At 30.2% G+C, this 16,778-nt stretch overlaps 1 protein-coding gene across 1 annotated transcript in view; it reads right to left on the bottom strand.

Moving 5' to 3' along the window:
• LOC129230754 (dedicator of cytokinesis protein 3-like) overlaps nucleotides 1-16,778 on the bottom strand; it is an 84,726-nt gene that overhangs the window by 19,567 nt on the left and 48,381 nt on the right. The window contains exons 33-39 of the mRNA XM_054865189.1: nucleotides 16,374-16,459; nucleotides 9,576-9,593; nucleotides 6,669-6,770; nucleotides 4,670-4,730; nucleotides 3,683-3,925; nucleotides 1,840-1,929; nucleotides 1,043-1,147 (exon numbers count right to left, since the gene is read on the bottom strand). Coding sequence (XP_054721164.1) covers nucleotides 1,043-1,147; nucleotides 1,840-1,929; nucleotides 3,683-3,925; nucleotides 4,670-4,730; nucleotides 6,669-6,770; nucleotides 9,576-9,593; nucleotides 16,374-16,459 — 705 coding nt within the window. The remainder of the gene's footprint in view (nucleotides 1-1,042; nucleotides 1,148-1,839; nucleotides 1,930-3,682; nucleotides 3,926-4,669; nucleotides 4,731-6,668; nucleotides 6,771-9,575; nucleotides 9,594-16,373; nucleotides 16,460-16,778) is intronic.

Here is a 16,778-nt window from a genome sequence, read left to right as displayed (position 1 = left end):
AAAAGAAATAAATGCAATCCCTAAATAAAACAAAAAAAAAGGAAAGAAAAAAAAGCAAGCACTACCGGAAAAACACGTGATCATCACTTCATAAAATGTAGGAGTAAACTATATAGGTAAAAAAAAAGATTAACATTTGTTTGCGATTAAGATTCCATCCTAAATATCGAATCGAAATCCAAATAGTGACGTCAGAGACATAAAAGACTGAAGAACGCTTTTTTTCGACCGATGCGTGGAAAGACGTGATGTGTTCAGCATTAAAAAAATTGTAAAAAAAAACTATTGCGTATTTTTAAGAACTCTTTTCTTCTGAAGAGGGCGAAATGTTCTTACTATTACCAACTTAAATTTTAGAAATGAGGCTTTGATACTTCTCGCAGGATGATGTTAGAAAAAAATAAAACCCAGAAAAGAATGCAAATTAAAGGTTTTTTTCAAAAATTCATAAAAAATACAAAAACTGCTCTATCTTTAAAATGTTTTTGTTCATCATATTTAAAATTAAATTTCCGACACTATAGTACAAAAAATATTCGTCTGGCGCGATTGGTTCGGGGTCTGTGAGGTTAAAAGTACTAAAAAGTGCTAAAAATCACATAAAACATTAAATAACTTTTTTTCTAATTAAAATATCAAAAATCGAAGCCCGAGGTGCAAAATTTCAGCAAAAACTACACCTGTACACCAAATTTCATCTTTCTAGGCCTTACCGTTTTCCCCGGGATGCGCGCCACACACACAAACATCTTATTTTATTATATTTATAGATTTTAACTTTTTTCTTCCTGTTTCATTCTGAACTGCATTTTTCGACTTTAAATTTGACAGATTCTAGAAGAAAGCAATTTTTTAAAAAAATCTTCTAACTTAGAAATATTCTGCAGACTTACTCAAGAAAATGAGATGGCAATTGCAGCATTGTACTGTTTCTTTTATCGGGACATACAGTATTTGTTATTCATTTCATTAAAATTGACAACAAAATTAAGCCGCTTAAGAAAAGTCATTGCTTAAGATTATAATAATGATTGGTTTTTACCTTTAAAAAAAGTGGAAATCCAAGTCCATAAAATCCAACTCTAAAATATTCCGGTTCTGGTCGTATCTGATTTAAAATATTATCAAAAAATTTTGCTTGTGTTTTCTGTAATAAAAACAATAACATGTAATGCTTATAGCTGACAACTAAAAAATATAAATCAACCATACATTACCAAAAAAAAAAAAAAATTATAGTTATTCACTATACATAAATTTCCTTTAAAGAAGGGAAAAAAAGAGGAAGCAAAAAATTAATATTGAGAATTTTTATCATATATTTTGAACAAAAATACAGTAGATTCTCCCTCTGCTGAACATTTATGGTCAAGTATAAAATAGATAACTTTAGTTATTTGTTGTTCCTTTTTTCCACAAGTTATCAAAAATCATTGATTTCAAATAATTCTTCCATCATTTTAAAATTATATATAAAAACTTATAAAATATTTTAAATTATATTTAACAATGCCCCTATGAGGATTCAACAAAGTATCACAACTGTTTTCAAATGTGCATTAATCTCAATGTGTAACAAATTATAAATAAATTTAAAATGCACATTAGAATGGTTACAAGAGTGATATTGAGATAAAAAAACTTTACTTATAACCCAAACTTCATGTTGAAAATTACTTACTAAACTGAAGTATATGAACATTTAGACATCATTAGTCATCAAACATATTAAAGCAATTTAGCCCAGCAACATGAAATTAATTTTAGATAAACAATATAAGCATTCACATTACAAAATTATTTCGATCAAAGTAATATAGAACCTAATTTCTTACATACCAGCACAATGCTGAGTTTCGCATAATCCAGCAATTTTTTTTCATACAATTCAGCTAGTTCTTTACACAGTGGTATACCTTCTTCCCAGCACTAAATTGAAAAGGGAAAAAAATAAGGATAAAAGATAATTTCACACACTATTGGATTTAATTTGCAAGGTAAATATCACTTTTATGTCGAATGATACTTCAAATATGCCAGAATTTATTTTTAAAAACATGAAAATTTATAATTAACAAAATGTAGTATAAAAGCCAATACATTGAAAAATTTATTATTTTCATTCTTCCAAACACACCTTGACATATAATGACCTATCAAAAAAGTGCCTTTAATAGCACACGAAATGAATGGCATCTCTGAGATGTCTATGATGAGACTTGAAATGACGGACTAATTCCAATTCACTTTCACAACTTTAGTTCTTTTTTCTTACATTAGCATTCTAATTAAATACTAATATACAGTAGAACTTTCATATATCAAACTTCCACATATCAAAATTTTCTATATATCGAAATCTGAGCAAATTTCTATGTCCATTAGATAGAAAAATTGTTTCTATGTATCGAAAAAATCTCTATATATCGAAAAAAATTCAAGATATTGGTAGATTTTTTTTTTCCAATTTAAACTGTTTGTCTCATGAAAAATAAAGGTTAGGGGAGAAAATTATGTTCACTAAAGGTTGCTATGAAACTCATAAGGAATCTGGGGTTGAGGGGTGTGTAGATAAGTCGTTGTTCTGTTCTGGAGTTCTTAAATTCCCTCGAGTTTATTTCAAATCTTAGTTGTAACCAGTAACACATTAAAATCAGTTTCAAATTATCCCTTTTGTCTGTTGATTTAGTCTTTTTAACTTCAGTGAAAATCATTCAAGTAAATTGATTTCTTAACTTTTCTTTCGATTACATTGTCAAAACGAAAATCCCCTAATGTTGCGAATCAAGTTGAATTGCCAAATGAAGATGTATGAAGGCGCAAAAATGTCATTTCTGGTAAATTTAGTATTTCCCCAAGCAGAGTGCCTGCTGTTGTGAGAAATCAAAAAGCCGTAATAAAATTCTGATGATCAGAATGAATTCTCCAAAGAAAAAGCTTTTGTTTGAGCTGCAATAACAACAACTCAGTCTCTTAACCATTCGCAGAGGAAAAACACCCTAAAGTTCAGAGCATGGAGAAAATGTGCACTAAGAAGTGGTAAATGTAGCCACTTTTTCAAAAACAAGATATCACTTACTCTATCCCTCTCTCATTAAAGGAAATACCAGGGAATACAATGTTTTTACTCAGATGGGGATACTCTTTTGTTTGCATGGAAAGGAACATTTCTGTACATTTTGAAGGAATTTTCGTTCCTTTATTCCTAAGGGTGATTTTAAAAAAAAAGTATTTTCTTTTTCATAAAAAAAAGTATTTTAAGCTCAGCGACATTTATAATCAAAATAAGTGTTTGTAGCAAATTTACTGCAAAAAATAGTAAATTGGATCATTTGCAGTAGTGCACACTCCAAATCTTCAACAATTTCAACGGATTATCCACAAGTTATAAGCTAAAACTTGATGTGATTTAAATTTTGCATACATTTTATTCAGTTACTATACTTAAATATTTTCATAGTGCCTAACAGTACTATTTGATATCTTTTAACTCTCGGCATAGTCTCCAAAAACAAACAATTTTTGTCATATTATTAGATGTTTAGTAAAATTCAGCATTTAATAAGAGTACAGAGTAAGGAGAATTTAACAAAAATGCACAAGCAAGTGAAAAGCAACCAGGAAATTTAAAAAAAAAAAAAAAAAAAAGCCAATGCACAAATAAACACATATAAATAACTACCTTTCCTTTATCAAAGTAATCAATAATTCTGTGATACAGTGTTTCTTTTCGTTGCCACTCTGGCTGTTGATTATATCGATGATCAGCTGGCAAGGTGTTGTTAGAAAAGGTTAACAAATCTGCGTGCAGCTTTAAAGTAAAGGCAGCTTCTGTATAATTTTCGGCTGGCAAATGAAGCTCACACAACTTGTAAATATATCGTACATACATTTCTTTTCTGTTGATCTCATTTTTATAAAAATTCTGAAACAGGAAAAATATAAGAACAGAACATGGTTAAAATAACTGACAAATGAAAACTGGTATACTTAAAAAGTTAAAACAACATTACATAAAGTAACCATGTTTTCCAAAATGGTACATAGGTAAATGTACATAGCATTGCCTTTCAATTAAAAATGGGGGCTATAAACAATAATGGTGGGATGAAGAAAGTAAGAATGATTTTTGGTGCTTGGTGATTGTTTTGCTAGGGGTAACAAAGAAGTATTGTTCCAAGCAACCAGTCTTTCATCGTGAAATGACAATAAACATAAAAACTAACCAAACATGATACAAAGTACTGTGACTGCCAGAGAGCACAATGGCTGCTCAATTCCCTTGCTGTCATGTATGCATGTTATCAGTAACTTTTGTGAAAAATCTTCATATCCAAATATTCTTAAAGCGATGAGAGAGGGCAATTATTTGGGAACTTCATCAAATAATTCTATACCACACAATTCTCTCATTCCCTTTCAAAGCCATTTTTAAAAAAAAAAATTTTAATAATTTCAGACATTTGTAATTACATCATAGGAAACTGAATGAAAGAAAAAATTAAAACATTGCATTGGAATGGAATGAAAATTTTTGGAAAATATTGTTTAAACATTCTTTACTGGGGAATCCCACTCTTTATACCACATAAGTTAAGTACATGGTATAGTCACTATGAAATTTGTATGAATATGTAACAAAACTATAGCATTATTTAAATATTCTCACCAGAAGATTGACTGTGCAGCTCATTCTTTTATCTCTATTTTCCTCACCGTCCATTACATTTCTATAATAAAGTAATTTTTGTACATAATTAACATCAAGATTTATAAATTTTCATTTTGCATACTTTAAACATCCATACAAGAAAATAAAAATTAAACAATATTTATTTTTATTATGTCACATCTTGGAGATACTAAAAACAACATAGGGTGGTAACTTACTACAAAATACCATGCTTTGCCATCAATCTTTGAGTTGAACCACACCATTGTTGCGGTTACTCATCTGGTGTGCTAATTCTACTTTAGCTACCAGTTTGTTAGGCTCTCTTGGCTCCCTTAAGAGATTTTTCGCCACCAGCTCAGGTAATTCCTATTCCGGGCTGATGAGTGCTAAAAAGCACGAAACTGCAGTCCTCTGATGGAATAACGGAGCTGGCGGAGTATTTTAAATTTTCTGCCTTAGCCCTGGCTGAAAGCGGTAACTTACTACAAAATACCATACTTTGCCATCAATATTTGAGTTGAACCGCACCATTGTTGTGGTACTCATTTGGTGTGCTACTTCTACTTTAGCTACCAGTTTATTTGGCTTTTGGCTCCCTTAACAGTTTTTTCGCCACCAGCTCAGGTTAACCTAATCGGATGGAATAACTGAGCTGGAGGTGTATTTTAAGTATTTCTGCCTTAGTCCTGGCTTAGGGCGGTAACTTACTACAAAATATACTAAAAACAAGCCATACAAAGTTGCTACACAAAAGCTTGTAATTGACACATCATCAATGAATCTTCAACATTAATTAGATGATTATGAATGCCATAGATGAATGTGATGCTAGAATGAAATGAATGCTGCACCAGCTACTTTATACATCGGCAAACTTCCTTTTCAGAAATTACTGAGAACAGTTTTTAGTAATGAGGTTTGAACTGGGCTAAGCACTAAATGACTTCCTTTCCAACAAATGATAAGTGAGAACTGCTTTTAGCAGTTGAGGCTTGAAAAGAATAGCAATTTACCCTATTTTTTAACTGGTTTAAAATGTCAGCTGAAAATTAACATTGTAGAAATATAAGTTTTAAAAGTTGCAAATTTCAAAATGTTTTATTTGCAGCCAGAAAATTTATATGACTACAGCATGAGCTTCCTCTTAGAATTTTTAGGAAGCCCCAAATATGACTGTAAAACTGCTTAACAATTTTAGTTTCTGCTTTTGACTGCCTTTTTTAAAGAGATTGCAAACATTAGAACTTACGAAACAAAAATATTTGAAAGAGTTAAATAATTATAGTAAGTGAGGATACATTTGATAAAATGTAGCCACAAGCTAGATTTTCCCATTCTGAGGTTTGATTCAACTCTGTTACAATGCATTTTTATGATATTTAATTTTCTTTGTGAAGTGTCAAATATGATTCAACCTGTTACTACCCATATTGCTGAGAATTCAAGTGCAACATATGTAATTTAAAAAAATTTCTGTCAGTCGGTAAGGTGAAATAAACTTCAATCTGATTTCTGCTAAGCCACTGAGCATTAGTCAGAGTTGTATCAATGTGCATAGAATGTTTAGAAAAATTTTCCCAAACAAAAAGTGTGGGACCCAAAATGAGACCGACCTTCTCATAATTTCAGAGGTTAATCGAGCCCTGTATCTATAGGTTGGGTCATAGGGGTCATATAGGGGTGCCCATCCCCCCTCCCTAAGAGCGATGACACCCCCTCCCCCTCCAAATGCTACAAAGTATCCCCCAGAATAATAGTTGCCATCAAAAAAATCCCGGGTCATGATACCATTGAACAGAACCATTGCCTAAAGCCGGAGATAGCTTAAAATATGGTTTTGCAGACATTCTTCTTTTTTTATTAATAATTTAAATTCACAGGAAATATATTAACATTTTCTTAGTATTAATTCTACTAGTAATATAAAATATTTTAAGATTAATTTATGCACCACCTACATTTTAAAACAAACATGCTGAAATACTTAAATTACCTGTAATCCAATAATCTTTCTAAAAGTCTAGTAATGGAATTAATGAAAGCAACCCCGTTTTCTTTCCATGCTGGATCACTAGTTCTAACTCTTTCTAAAAGGCTGAAAATAACTTGATATTAGACAAATGGGAAAGAAGTGTTTACAAATGCATAAAATACATTACTTTGAAGTTATTGAAACACCATGGAATAGTTTAGAAATTAAAACAGTATAACTTCATTGGAAGGATAAATAACTTTTGAAACCAAATTTGCCTATAATTTCAACAGAAATAGTGATGATAATTTTTATAAACTTAAAGCAAAACTAATCAACATGATTCCAGTCAATCTACAAAAATTATTTAGTAGATAGTTTCATATCTATTCATTAATAGCAATTTATAAGTACATGAAGTTTATTACAATAAGGAATATTTTTTAAATCAAAGCATAAAACTTTGAAGAAACATAGTTATGTTAGCAAAATAACATCATCCATAAAATTTCAAGTGTATTTCATACAGTCATTAAATAAATATAATGATAAAAAACTTCAATAATATTGAAATTAAAACTAAAAGATAAATTTTTAAAGGAAAGTTAGAAAATGTATGCTCTTTAAAAATGCACTTCATTTTGACAAAAGCATTTAGCTAAAGCAATAATATGCACAAAACAGAAGAAAATGTTCTTTAAATATAAACATTTTATCATGCAAATGCAATGTTTAAAGTTTATATACACTTCTATGACAGGGTCAAATGGGGTAATTATGACAGTGGAGTAATTGTGACTAGCATAGTTTTAAAAATAAAAAAAAAAGTCCAGAGTTTAAGAAAAATTTAATATATTTCATCAAGCTCTATGTGTATATTTTATTTTAGGAACCTTTAAATAGTTGTTAGATGAAAATATTGAGTCATTATTTAAATAATTCTGAAATGTTGTGAAAATATTTAAAGAACAGCTTTATTACAGGTTGATTCAAAGTGATTTCAGCCCTGAAAGAACATTCTTATGGTAAGTGAAAATCTTTATAACTAAGCCCATCGTGTCTTTTTCAACTTTTGAATATTATTTTATCTGTCTGTTTTTGAACTTGAACCTGAAAGTACATAAACACAATTACCCTAATTTTTTACAAGAATGGAGTAATTTTGACCGCATAAAAAAGTTTAAACACAAAAGCAAATAAAAAGAAGTAAACAAGCTCCAATTAAGAAATTTAAATGAAGGCTAAAGCAAGTAAGGTATGGAAAAGTATTAACAGCAAAATACATTGTTTAAAAGCTGAGAACATTGAGAATATGAGAACTAAAAAAGAATTAAAAGAACAAGAAATGAAGCATATCAAATTGGAAAAGTCTAAAGATGAACTAGTAAAGAAATGAAGCAAAACTTAAAACAAAAAGAAGAAAATAAAGAGAGTAAAAAGAAAAAAGGTCAGAAGCCTTAAATAAAAAAATCAATATAAAAAAAAGTTAAGAATCTTAGATTTTCATTATCATTAGATTTCAGTTTTCATTATCTTCTGATTCAGGCACCAGATAAAGTAAAACTTATAACCCACCACAATGTGATCTGAAATCAAAAGATCTAGAAAAAGTGGGTTACCTGACACTAACAGAGAAATTCAAAGCCTGGATCTTATATCTTAACCTTTTTAAAGGGAGATTACAGGAAAACAACAACAACAAATTAACAAGAACTTTCAGGAAAACAACCACAGCATTAGTGATCATAATTACTCTATCAACACATGTTCAGATAGAAATTACAACAAAAACAAGCATCCATAATTCTTCACACATTCTCAGAATCACTCCATTTTTTTCATTCCTTGTAATTTATTTTTGGTGGGATAGTTATAAGCACCCCTTTAAGAGCCTAAATAAATTATTTATAAGGTGGATAAATGTTTGATATATTCTTTAACAGTTAAAAAATTGCCCTAAATCCTTAAAACATTTAACTTAATTTTTTAAAGAACAGCTACCAAAGCTTGGGTTTTTCCCCAAGATCATGGGTAATCAATAGAAATCTTCGGTTCATAGAATCTTGTTCGTAACTCTTGGATTTAGGAGGGTTATAAGGTGAACAAATGTTTGATATATTCTTAAACAGTTAAAAAATTGCCCTAAATTATTAAAACATTGAACTTAATTTTTTAAAGAAGCATAAAAAAGTTTGAAATAAAAAATGTGAGAAGTGTTCATAATTACTCCCAAATGACCCTATACACAGCTACCAAAGCTCGGATTTTTCTCCCTAAGATCACGGGTATTCAACAGAAATTTTAGGTTCAGGGGATTTTGTTTGTATTCCTTGAATTTGGTCCTCATTAATGAAAAAAAATGTCAAAGACTTTAACCATAAAACATAATAGTTTCACTAATATCTAATTTTTTGGCTCAGTATTGTGGAAAACCAAACAAAAAAAGGGGGGGGAGAAAATCTTCCCCACTCTATGCCTGGATGTATTTTTGCTCTTTATGTCAAGAATCTTCCCAGCCTATTTGTCATGCATTATATAATTGCACTTTTTTTTTTTTTTTTTTTTTTTTGAAGTAGCAGCAGCAGATTATTTTTACATCATGTTTTTAATGAATTGTTCCAAAGAAATCATTATTGAGAGGTCAATTTCATTTCAGTACTTATCATAATTTTTGAGATTAATAATCAACCAAAACAATATCAGCAATTTCAAAAAAGGAATAATTTTTAAGAATTGTTAGTTGCATAATCTTAAATTTTCTTGCCTAGATCTAAGGAATATTGTGAGCCCAATCTTGGGTTTAGCAAAAAAAAAATCACAATGGCAACCCCACCTACTCAATGTAATTTCAAAGATAAATTTACTTCTGAAAAATTCAAAAATACACTTCAGAATAAGAATGAATACAAAATAGAAAAGCACACTTACACAGAGCTCAAATGTTCCCTACAGCAGCATGAAAAACAGAAAACAAGAATTTAATTGGCAGCAAATAACAACAATAAGCAGCAGCAGGAAAAAAATTGAAAGAGACAGAAAATTAACCTTTTAATTTGGATTTAAAAAAAATGGTAAATTCAATATGAACATCAAATGTCATATAATGTCTAATTAATGTAACAGAAACTTGCAGATTCAATATTAAATCTTTTTAACAAGGTCAATATCCACCTATAAAATAAGAAACAATTTACCTTTACACTAGCGACAATTTCATACAAATTAATAATGTACCTCAGAGCCAGAAGGAAGTAAGTCACATTATCAGTGGCAGAGCCTAGAGGGGTCCAGGGGGTCCGGACCCCGTCCGAAATGACTAAGTGTAAATATATGGTAGCAGAAAAAAATGCATTGTGTTAGTAAAAAAAATGCTTCTCAGAGCACTTCTCCTTTGTTTAGTTCCCTCCAAATTTCTTAGAATTTTTTCCCTGCATGGGTTTCCTGGGGAAGGGAAGTGGAGAATCTACTTTGCATTAAATTTGCTGCCTGTTTTAAATTCAAATGCATTCAAAATTATTACTTGTAAGAAAAAAACAATTAAATAAAATTTTCATCCATAAAATTTATTTTGCTTATTTTCAAGAAGATCTGTATATCAATTTGCCGAATTTCCTTCCCCCCCCCCAAATAACTTCCTGGCTAAGCCACTGATTGGACCTCCTCCGAAATGAAATCCTGGCTATGCCACCGCATATTATGATAATTTTACAGGCCAAAGGAAAAACTTTTCTCTGCCAAATGCAAAGGGTAGGAACCGTGCTCTTTTAACCCTGGTAAAAAATTGAAAAGGATTGCTTTTTAAGAATTACGTTCGAATGGCTCGATGTGGAATACGCTTCTACATACAATGCACTAATAAACAGAAAATCGCAATTTTTGAACTTACCACGCTCTGGCTCTCAGGTACAGAGTATATATAAAGAATACATTTCAAATTAAAATGGTAAAGATAAGTTTCATAGCCTTAAAAATTTCATTCAATGCATAGTATATACAAAATTGTAAAAAAAAATATTTAAAAAAACCTTGATTTGAAAAAAAATCTTATACATAGGATTTTTTTTTTCTTTAAATCTGCTCATTGTTTAACATAAGGATTAATTTTCTTCAATGCCTCCAAACAAATGTCCGCAATGTTTTTTATTTTTAAAACTTTAACTTTAAAATTCACTTCATAATTCACTTAAATAAAAAGTCCTTACAGAAAATTTTACTTAGATCAAGACTTTCAAAGAAGTGAAAAATTATGTTCAATATGAATACTGTCCTTTCATTAAGTTATCAATTATTGAAATAACTAATTTCTTTAAATTACATACTAAAGCATACAATGACCCAAAACTTTATACTTTTCGTCACCTTTATGGTCCTGAGTGGAGGAGTAGGAGACATAAGGATTATCAAAAAAGTAAGTACTAAAGTTGCTCATGCTAGAACTTAGAAATAAAATGAGAAAAGTATTCCAAAATAAGTAAAGTAACCATTTACGACTTAATTATGTGTAACTCCATTCTCTAAACACAATTTAAAATTCTTTTAGTTCATACCTAAATTTGACAGAATTACTCTTTTTATCTTAGAAAGTGCTCGTTAATAATAAAAGAAAAGTTAGAAATATACAAAAAGAAAGGAAGAAGTTTTAAATGAAACATCAAACAGTTGAATGTGAACAGTTTGAGCATTTATATATTTTAAAAAATCCATGAAAAAAAAATCAAGTTTAGGGTTTTCTGGATTTTGGGGGTTCCAAATTTTGGATTCCATACTGTATTTCTACACCACAATTAGACAAGAATTTCACTAATTTTTGTTGAAATTCAGTTGAGTGTTACTAGATTAGCAAAGTTTGGGTCATAAAAAATCAAAAACACCAGTAACACTAACTTGAATGAGAGAAAACAAAGCAAGCAAATGATAAAAACAGAAAAAGAAAGAAAGAATGAAAATTTTGAAATGAAAAATGGAAACAATTGCTCGTTATATATCTAACTTTGCACAACCTCGTTTATCCAGATCTCTGGTGTATCAGATCAAATGTGACAATTTTGAATATTTTATGTTTACATAGGTAATTTGAAATTAAGCACAAACGTAACTGGGTAATTCCATGGATTACTGACTGACATTTTTAGAGCAAAACAGTAAGTATTTTGTAACGTTTAACACAAAATATACTTTGAGCAAACACTCTTTTCTTTTGGATTATTGTATTTTTTATGCTAAATTTAATGGTTTAATTGAATTCTCAAAGTACATTTTGGATGAATTTTCAAAAAAATTTTAAAACATGGTAACTCACTGACATTTTACAAAGTAGCATCTCAGTCAGTTACCACGCTTTCGATAATTTTTTTTTAATTAAAATAAATGTACTTCGAGAATTCAATTATACTATTATATTCAACTTAAAAATACATTAATCAAGGAAAAAAGATCTTTTGTATAATGCAATTTTTGCAATTGAATATTGCAAAATACACTGTTTTGCTTTAAAATGTCAGTCAGTTACCCATGGAATAGCCCAACTATGAGCATGCTGAACATTCACTTTTGATTTTGATTAAATGTACAGCTCATGCATAGATTGTGCAATAAATCGTAGTAACCTAACAAACACCACTGCAGCAGAATTATAATAATAAAGGGTTTGGATGGTCACTCTTTGTCCAAGCAATACACGTGTTTGAACCAGAAGGTAGTGGATAAAATCTTTTTTAAGAAATAAAACAAAAATTTACTTCTTTTTTTTTTTGATATCACGTTATATATATATATATATATATATATATATATATATATATATATATATATATATATATATATATATATATATATATATATATATATATTAGGGTGGTCCTTATTTATATGGGAAAATATTTTTTTCGGAATTCAACAAGTGACGCCCCCTAGTTTTGTGACACTATCATAAAAAGTAACGTGTGCAAAATTTGAACTCGATCGGTCAATAATAACACGTGCCCCTAGGCCGTTGAACTTTAACACTTTTGATAATTTTCCAACAGATCTTCGAGTTTTTACTTCAGACTCAGTACATCGTTTCTCCTAGGTTTGCAAAATATTTTTACAGTGAGGTAGCACTAAAATTAATCTTTATAATTACTTTATATCATCTAAAGATTTTACGTTGAATAAGAATGAAATAATGCTTTAGAAACTTTCCTTAATCGTATGCTTTTCTCAATGTATCTCAATAGTGTGTATTTTTTTCCGATAGTCTTGGATGGTCTGTAAAATAAATTGTTTTTGTGACTCATATTCGGTAAAATAGTTGCGAAATTCTTCGATTAATATATTGTGCTTCTCTTTCAGTTGTATCATTCACAATTTTCAGTATTTTAACGATCTTTCTTCCCTTTTAAGAGTTTCCTTCATTTTGCCGAGAATCAGGATCAAATAGAAAAAAAATCTTTTAGTATTTGTAATTTATCAAACAGTTTTACTGACTCGTAATTGATTCTATTAAGAGGAAGATCTTTACCAAGAAAGTATTCTAAATCATATACAGTTATCTGAAATTTGTTAAACAGTCATCAGACACGTCTTCCTTATCACAAGCATTTTTTGGACTAGTGTTTTCCTATCTTCAAAGTTAATTCCTTCATCCAATATGAACAAAGCTACTAGTTTATCCCCTAAATACCATAAGTGATTTGTAAATTTTCCAATCACTGCTTCTGCTGCATTTTTGTCGTCATTTTACGCTGCTAGTTTTTCAGACATATTATATTATTCAAAGGAGCCTCGATTGGGTTGCTGCGAAAAACCATATCTTCATACAGCTTTTAATTGTAAAACAGCATTGAGGGGCTTTCTTTTCATGTAAGGTCAATTTAAATTGTTTCCTAAATATAAAAATTTTCAAACAAAAATTCCTTTTGCCACCTATGTGACTCAGGGATAAGCTCCAGGTTGCCGAAAACATATTCCTGTAGGAGGAAATTCACCAGGAAATATTATTACAAGTTATGAGAATTATCTGTAATCTTTCTCAATTCCGCTTTTTACGAACAATAAATATTGTGTCATCAACTTCGTCTTTTAGAATTAAAGTAGTATGTGTACTTGATTGAAATGTTATAAGTTCTGAATGATGGAGATCTTTCCACAAAATTTTGAAGCGCTTAAATAATTGAATACCTGATCTAGAACTATGAAAAGCAAGAACTTCTTTAAGGACACACTCTGCAGTACGATTTCAAGTGCATGATGATGGCAATCCTAATGTAATATATCACCGTTCAGATTTTGCTCTAAAAAGTTGCATGCACAATTCATTGCTATTGCAAGTTGTTGTATCAAACACTACAGCTAGAACAGTTAGTAATGAAGAGCTATCATATAAGATATCATAAGCAACTGAAGAAATATCTAAGGAATTCCGTGTAGCTGTTCAATATTAGGACCTGAAGCTATCACGGTAATCCTGTCTGCATTATTTTTCCAGTTACATCTGGATGTAACTGGAGTGTATCCCAGTGAATAACTGCAAAATCTAAATTTAAATTCATGAAATTTAATTTTACTTCTCGAAGATTTTCTCTTGCTCTCTTAAGGAATGTACCATTCATCACTAGGTCATTTGGATTCAAATTTACTGCATCTATATAGGTTGTTAATAAATGAACAACATCTTTATCCCTAATATAGCATTTGTCTAACAGTGATGAAAGGCGAGCAGATATCAATAGTTGTCAAGCTTTTTTGCATTGAGGTAGACCAGCTGTAGAAAACAAAAGTTCAACAGTTTAGGATAGATGTCCATTTCGGTTTCTAACTTTTGTAAATCGCAAGAACTTGATGATAATAAAGGACTATGTACTGAAGTAGAAGAAAATTAATTTAAAGTATAGATTTCGACAATGTTCTAATCTGGATATTTTTTTTAAATTTATATTTTAGCTATGGAAAATACAGTATATTTTTATGTTAGGAGTAATCGAGGGTTTTTCGAAATTTATATTTTAAAAATTAAAAATTGTATAAGCATTTAGGTATGTTTATAACTAAAGAACAGCGAATTAAATTATAATTGCAATTACTTATATTTATAGCATTGAAACCTCGCGACTCTATTTGCCACACCTATTACATACACAGGGAATTTTGTAAATCATCACCCCCAAAGTCTGGAGGAGGCAATTCGTTGCTGTCAAAGATCATTCATTAATGGTCTAGACCATTCATTAATGGCCTATAGAATCCCTTGTGTCCATCTTGGTGGGAAGAAACGTTCGCCTGCTGCTTGGTTGGAACAAGCACAAAAGATCGGTGCGCTTGACCCAAGGCAATTGGTGTACATGTACCCTCTGTAACATGTTAAATTTTACAGAATGAAGGTGAGAGAATGGTCGGTCTAGAAGTAGCAGCACCTATTGAGGTTCAAAATTACTTAAAATATAAAACGTTAGAATTACTTTTACATAAAAATGAGAAAATCCGCAATTTTTTCCTCGAAACTCAAAAAAGGGGGCCCTAGTGGCACGTGTTAATATTCATGGATTGACTTAAAATTTTGCAGGGATCATTTATTTGTGTAATGGAACAAATTGAGGGGGCGTCGCGTAAAATATTTGCAACTTCAAAAATAAGGACCACCCTAATATACATATATATATATATATATGTATATATATATATATATACATATTCATAGTGAACAGTAAATCTGTTTACTTAAAGATTTGCTTTGCTTATCCTCATAACCTGAATTATCTTGACTTTCTATCATCCGGATAGCCTTTGGTCCCAGCTGGTCCAGATAAACGAGGTTGTACTGTATTTGGGTATAATATGTGTAGTAAAAATTAGTTCAAAAAAGAGAAGCCAGTACAGTTTCTTTCAACATGGAATAAAACATGGGGTTCTCAAACTGGGGAGCACACCCCTTAGGGGATTCATAAGAGATTTCCAGGGGAGGCTTGAATGTTTAAAAAAATTAAGTTTAAAGGAAAAACTAGCTATAGTTTTCTTAAGTTCATGGTCACATGCAAATGTTTTCAGCATTATCGTATTTTTTATGAACAGGTTTTTTAGTGCCATTTTTTATCCACTCATATCTGTCAGTCTGGATTTTCAGTACTAGCAAGGTAAAATCAAAATATCGAGCAAGGACTTAAAAGTAACGTGATGTAGTTTTGTCCCAGTTACAACCTAATATTCAAAACTTATTACTGACGAACAGTGGCAGCCCTCCGATTGATGATGAGGCAGTGGCCTCACCATCAATCAGAGGATGATCACCTCAAATGAATTTGTATTTAGTTCTTGACATTGATTCCATATTTTCAAATAATATGTTCAAAATCAAGTTATGTACTAAATTGTGTACAACTTAGCTATGTTTTCATTTAGTAACCAGCTTCAGAGCAATTCTAACCAGCTTCAATTTCAAATCTTGATTTACAGATTGAACTAGTTGTATTGACCTTATATGGTCGGAAATCTGGGGAAGGCGGAAGAAGACTGGGGGGGGGGGGACCTCCCATCAATGTTCAAAGGAGAGCACAGTGCCTGAAAGGTTGAAAATTCTGCAACAAAACATAGTTGATGATCATATAGCAAGTTTTAAAAGTACTCTAACTGCACTCTGAAATTGATGCATGAAAATTTATAAACGATGAATTCTCTTCAAGTTTGTACAGATGAAAAATCCACTATCAAACAAATATTATATTATTGTATACTAAAAAGAACCAAACTTACATGGTATTGAAAAGCTGCCGATACTCATCATCTCCTTTGTTATCACTAACTAAAATATCTAATTTATCTATAAGTTCTGATTCTACCTATAACAGAAAACAATTAACAATGAAAAATAGTATGAATAGTTTTATGTTTTGATAAAACAAAACAAAAATATTATCCGAATAAGCATAGGATTTAAAAATAATTTTATAATTTTGATCAAAAATGCAAAATATAAAACTAAATCTGTTAAACTAGATTTTTTTTAACAAAGTAATAATCATAAAAATTCCAAACAGACTGCAACCAAATATTCATTAATATTTATATAACACCTAAGACTGAACTTTCAAATGATAGACATTGACCAATGATATGATGTTTATTAAACAGTAGTCAACTACAAAAATATATATAACC

This window comes from Uloborus diversus, chromosome 9 (assembly GCF_026930045.1).
Source record: "Uloborus diversus isolate 005 chromosome 9, Udiv.v.3.1, whole genome shotgun sequence".
In the NCBI taxonomy this organism is placed as follows: domain Eukaryota; kingdom Metazoa; phylum Arthropoda; class Arachnida; order Araneae; family Uloboridae; genus Uloborus; species Uloborus diversus.
Note: the sequence above shows the minus strand (reverse complement) of the source record. Positions and strands in the feature narration are given on the sequence as shown.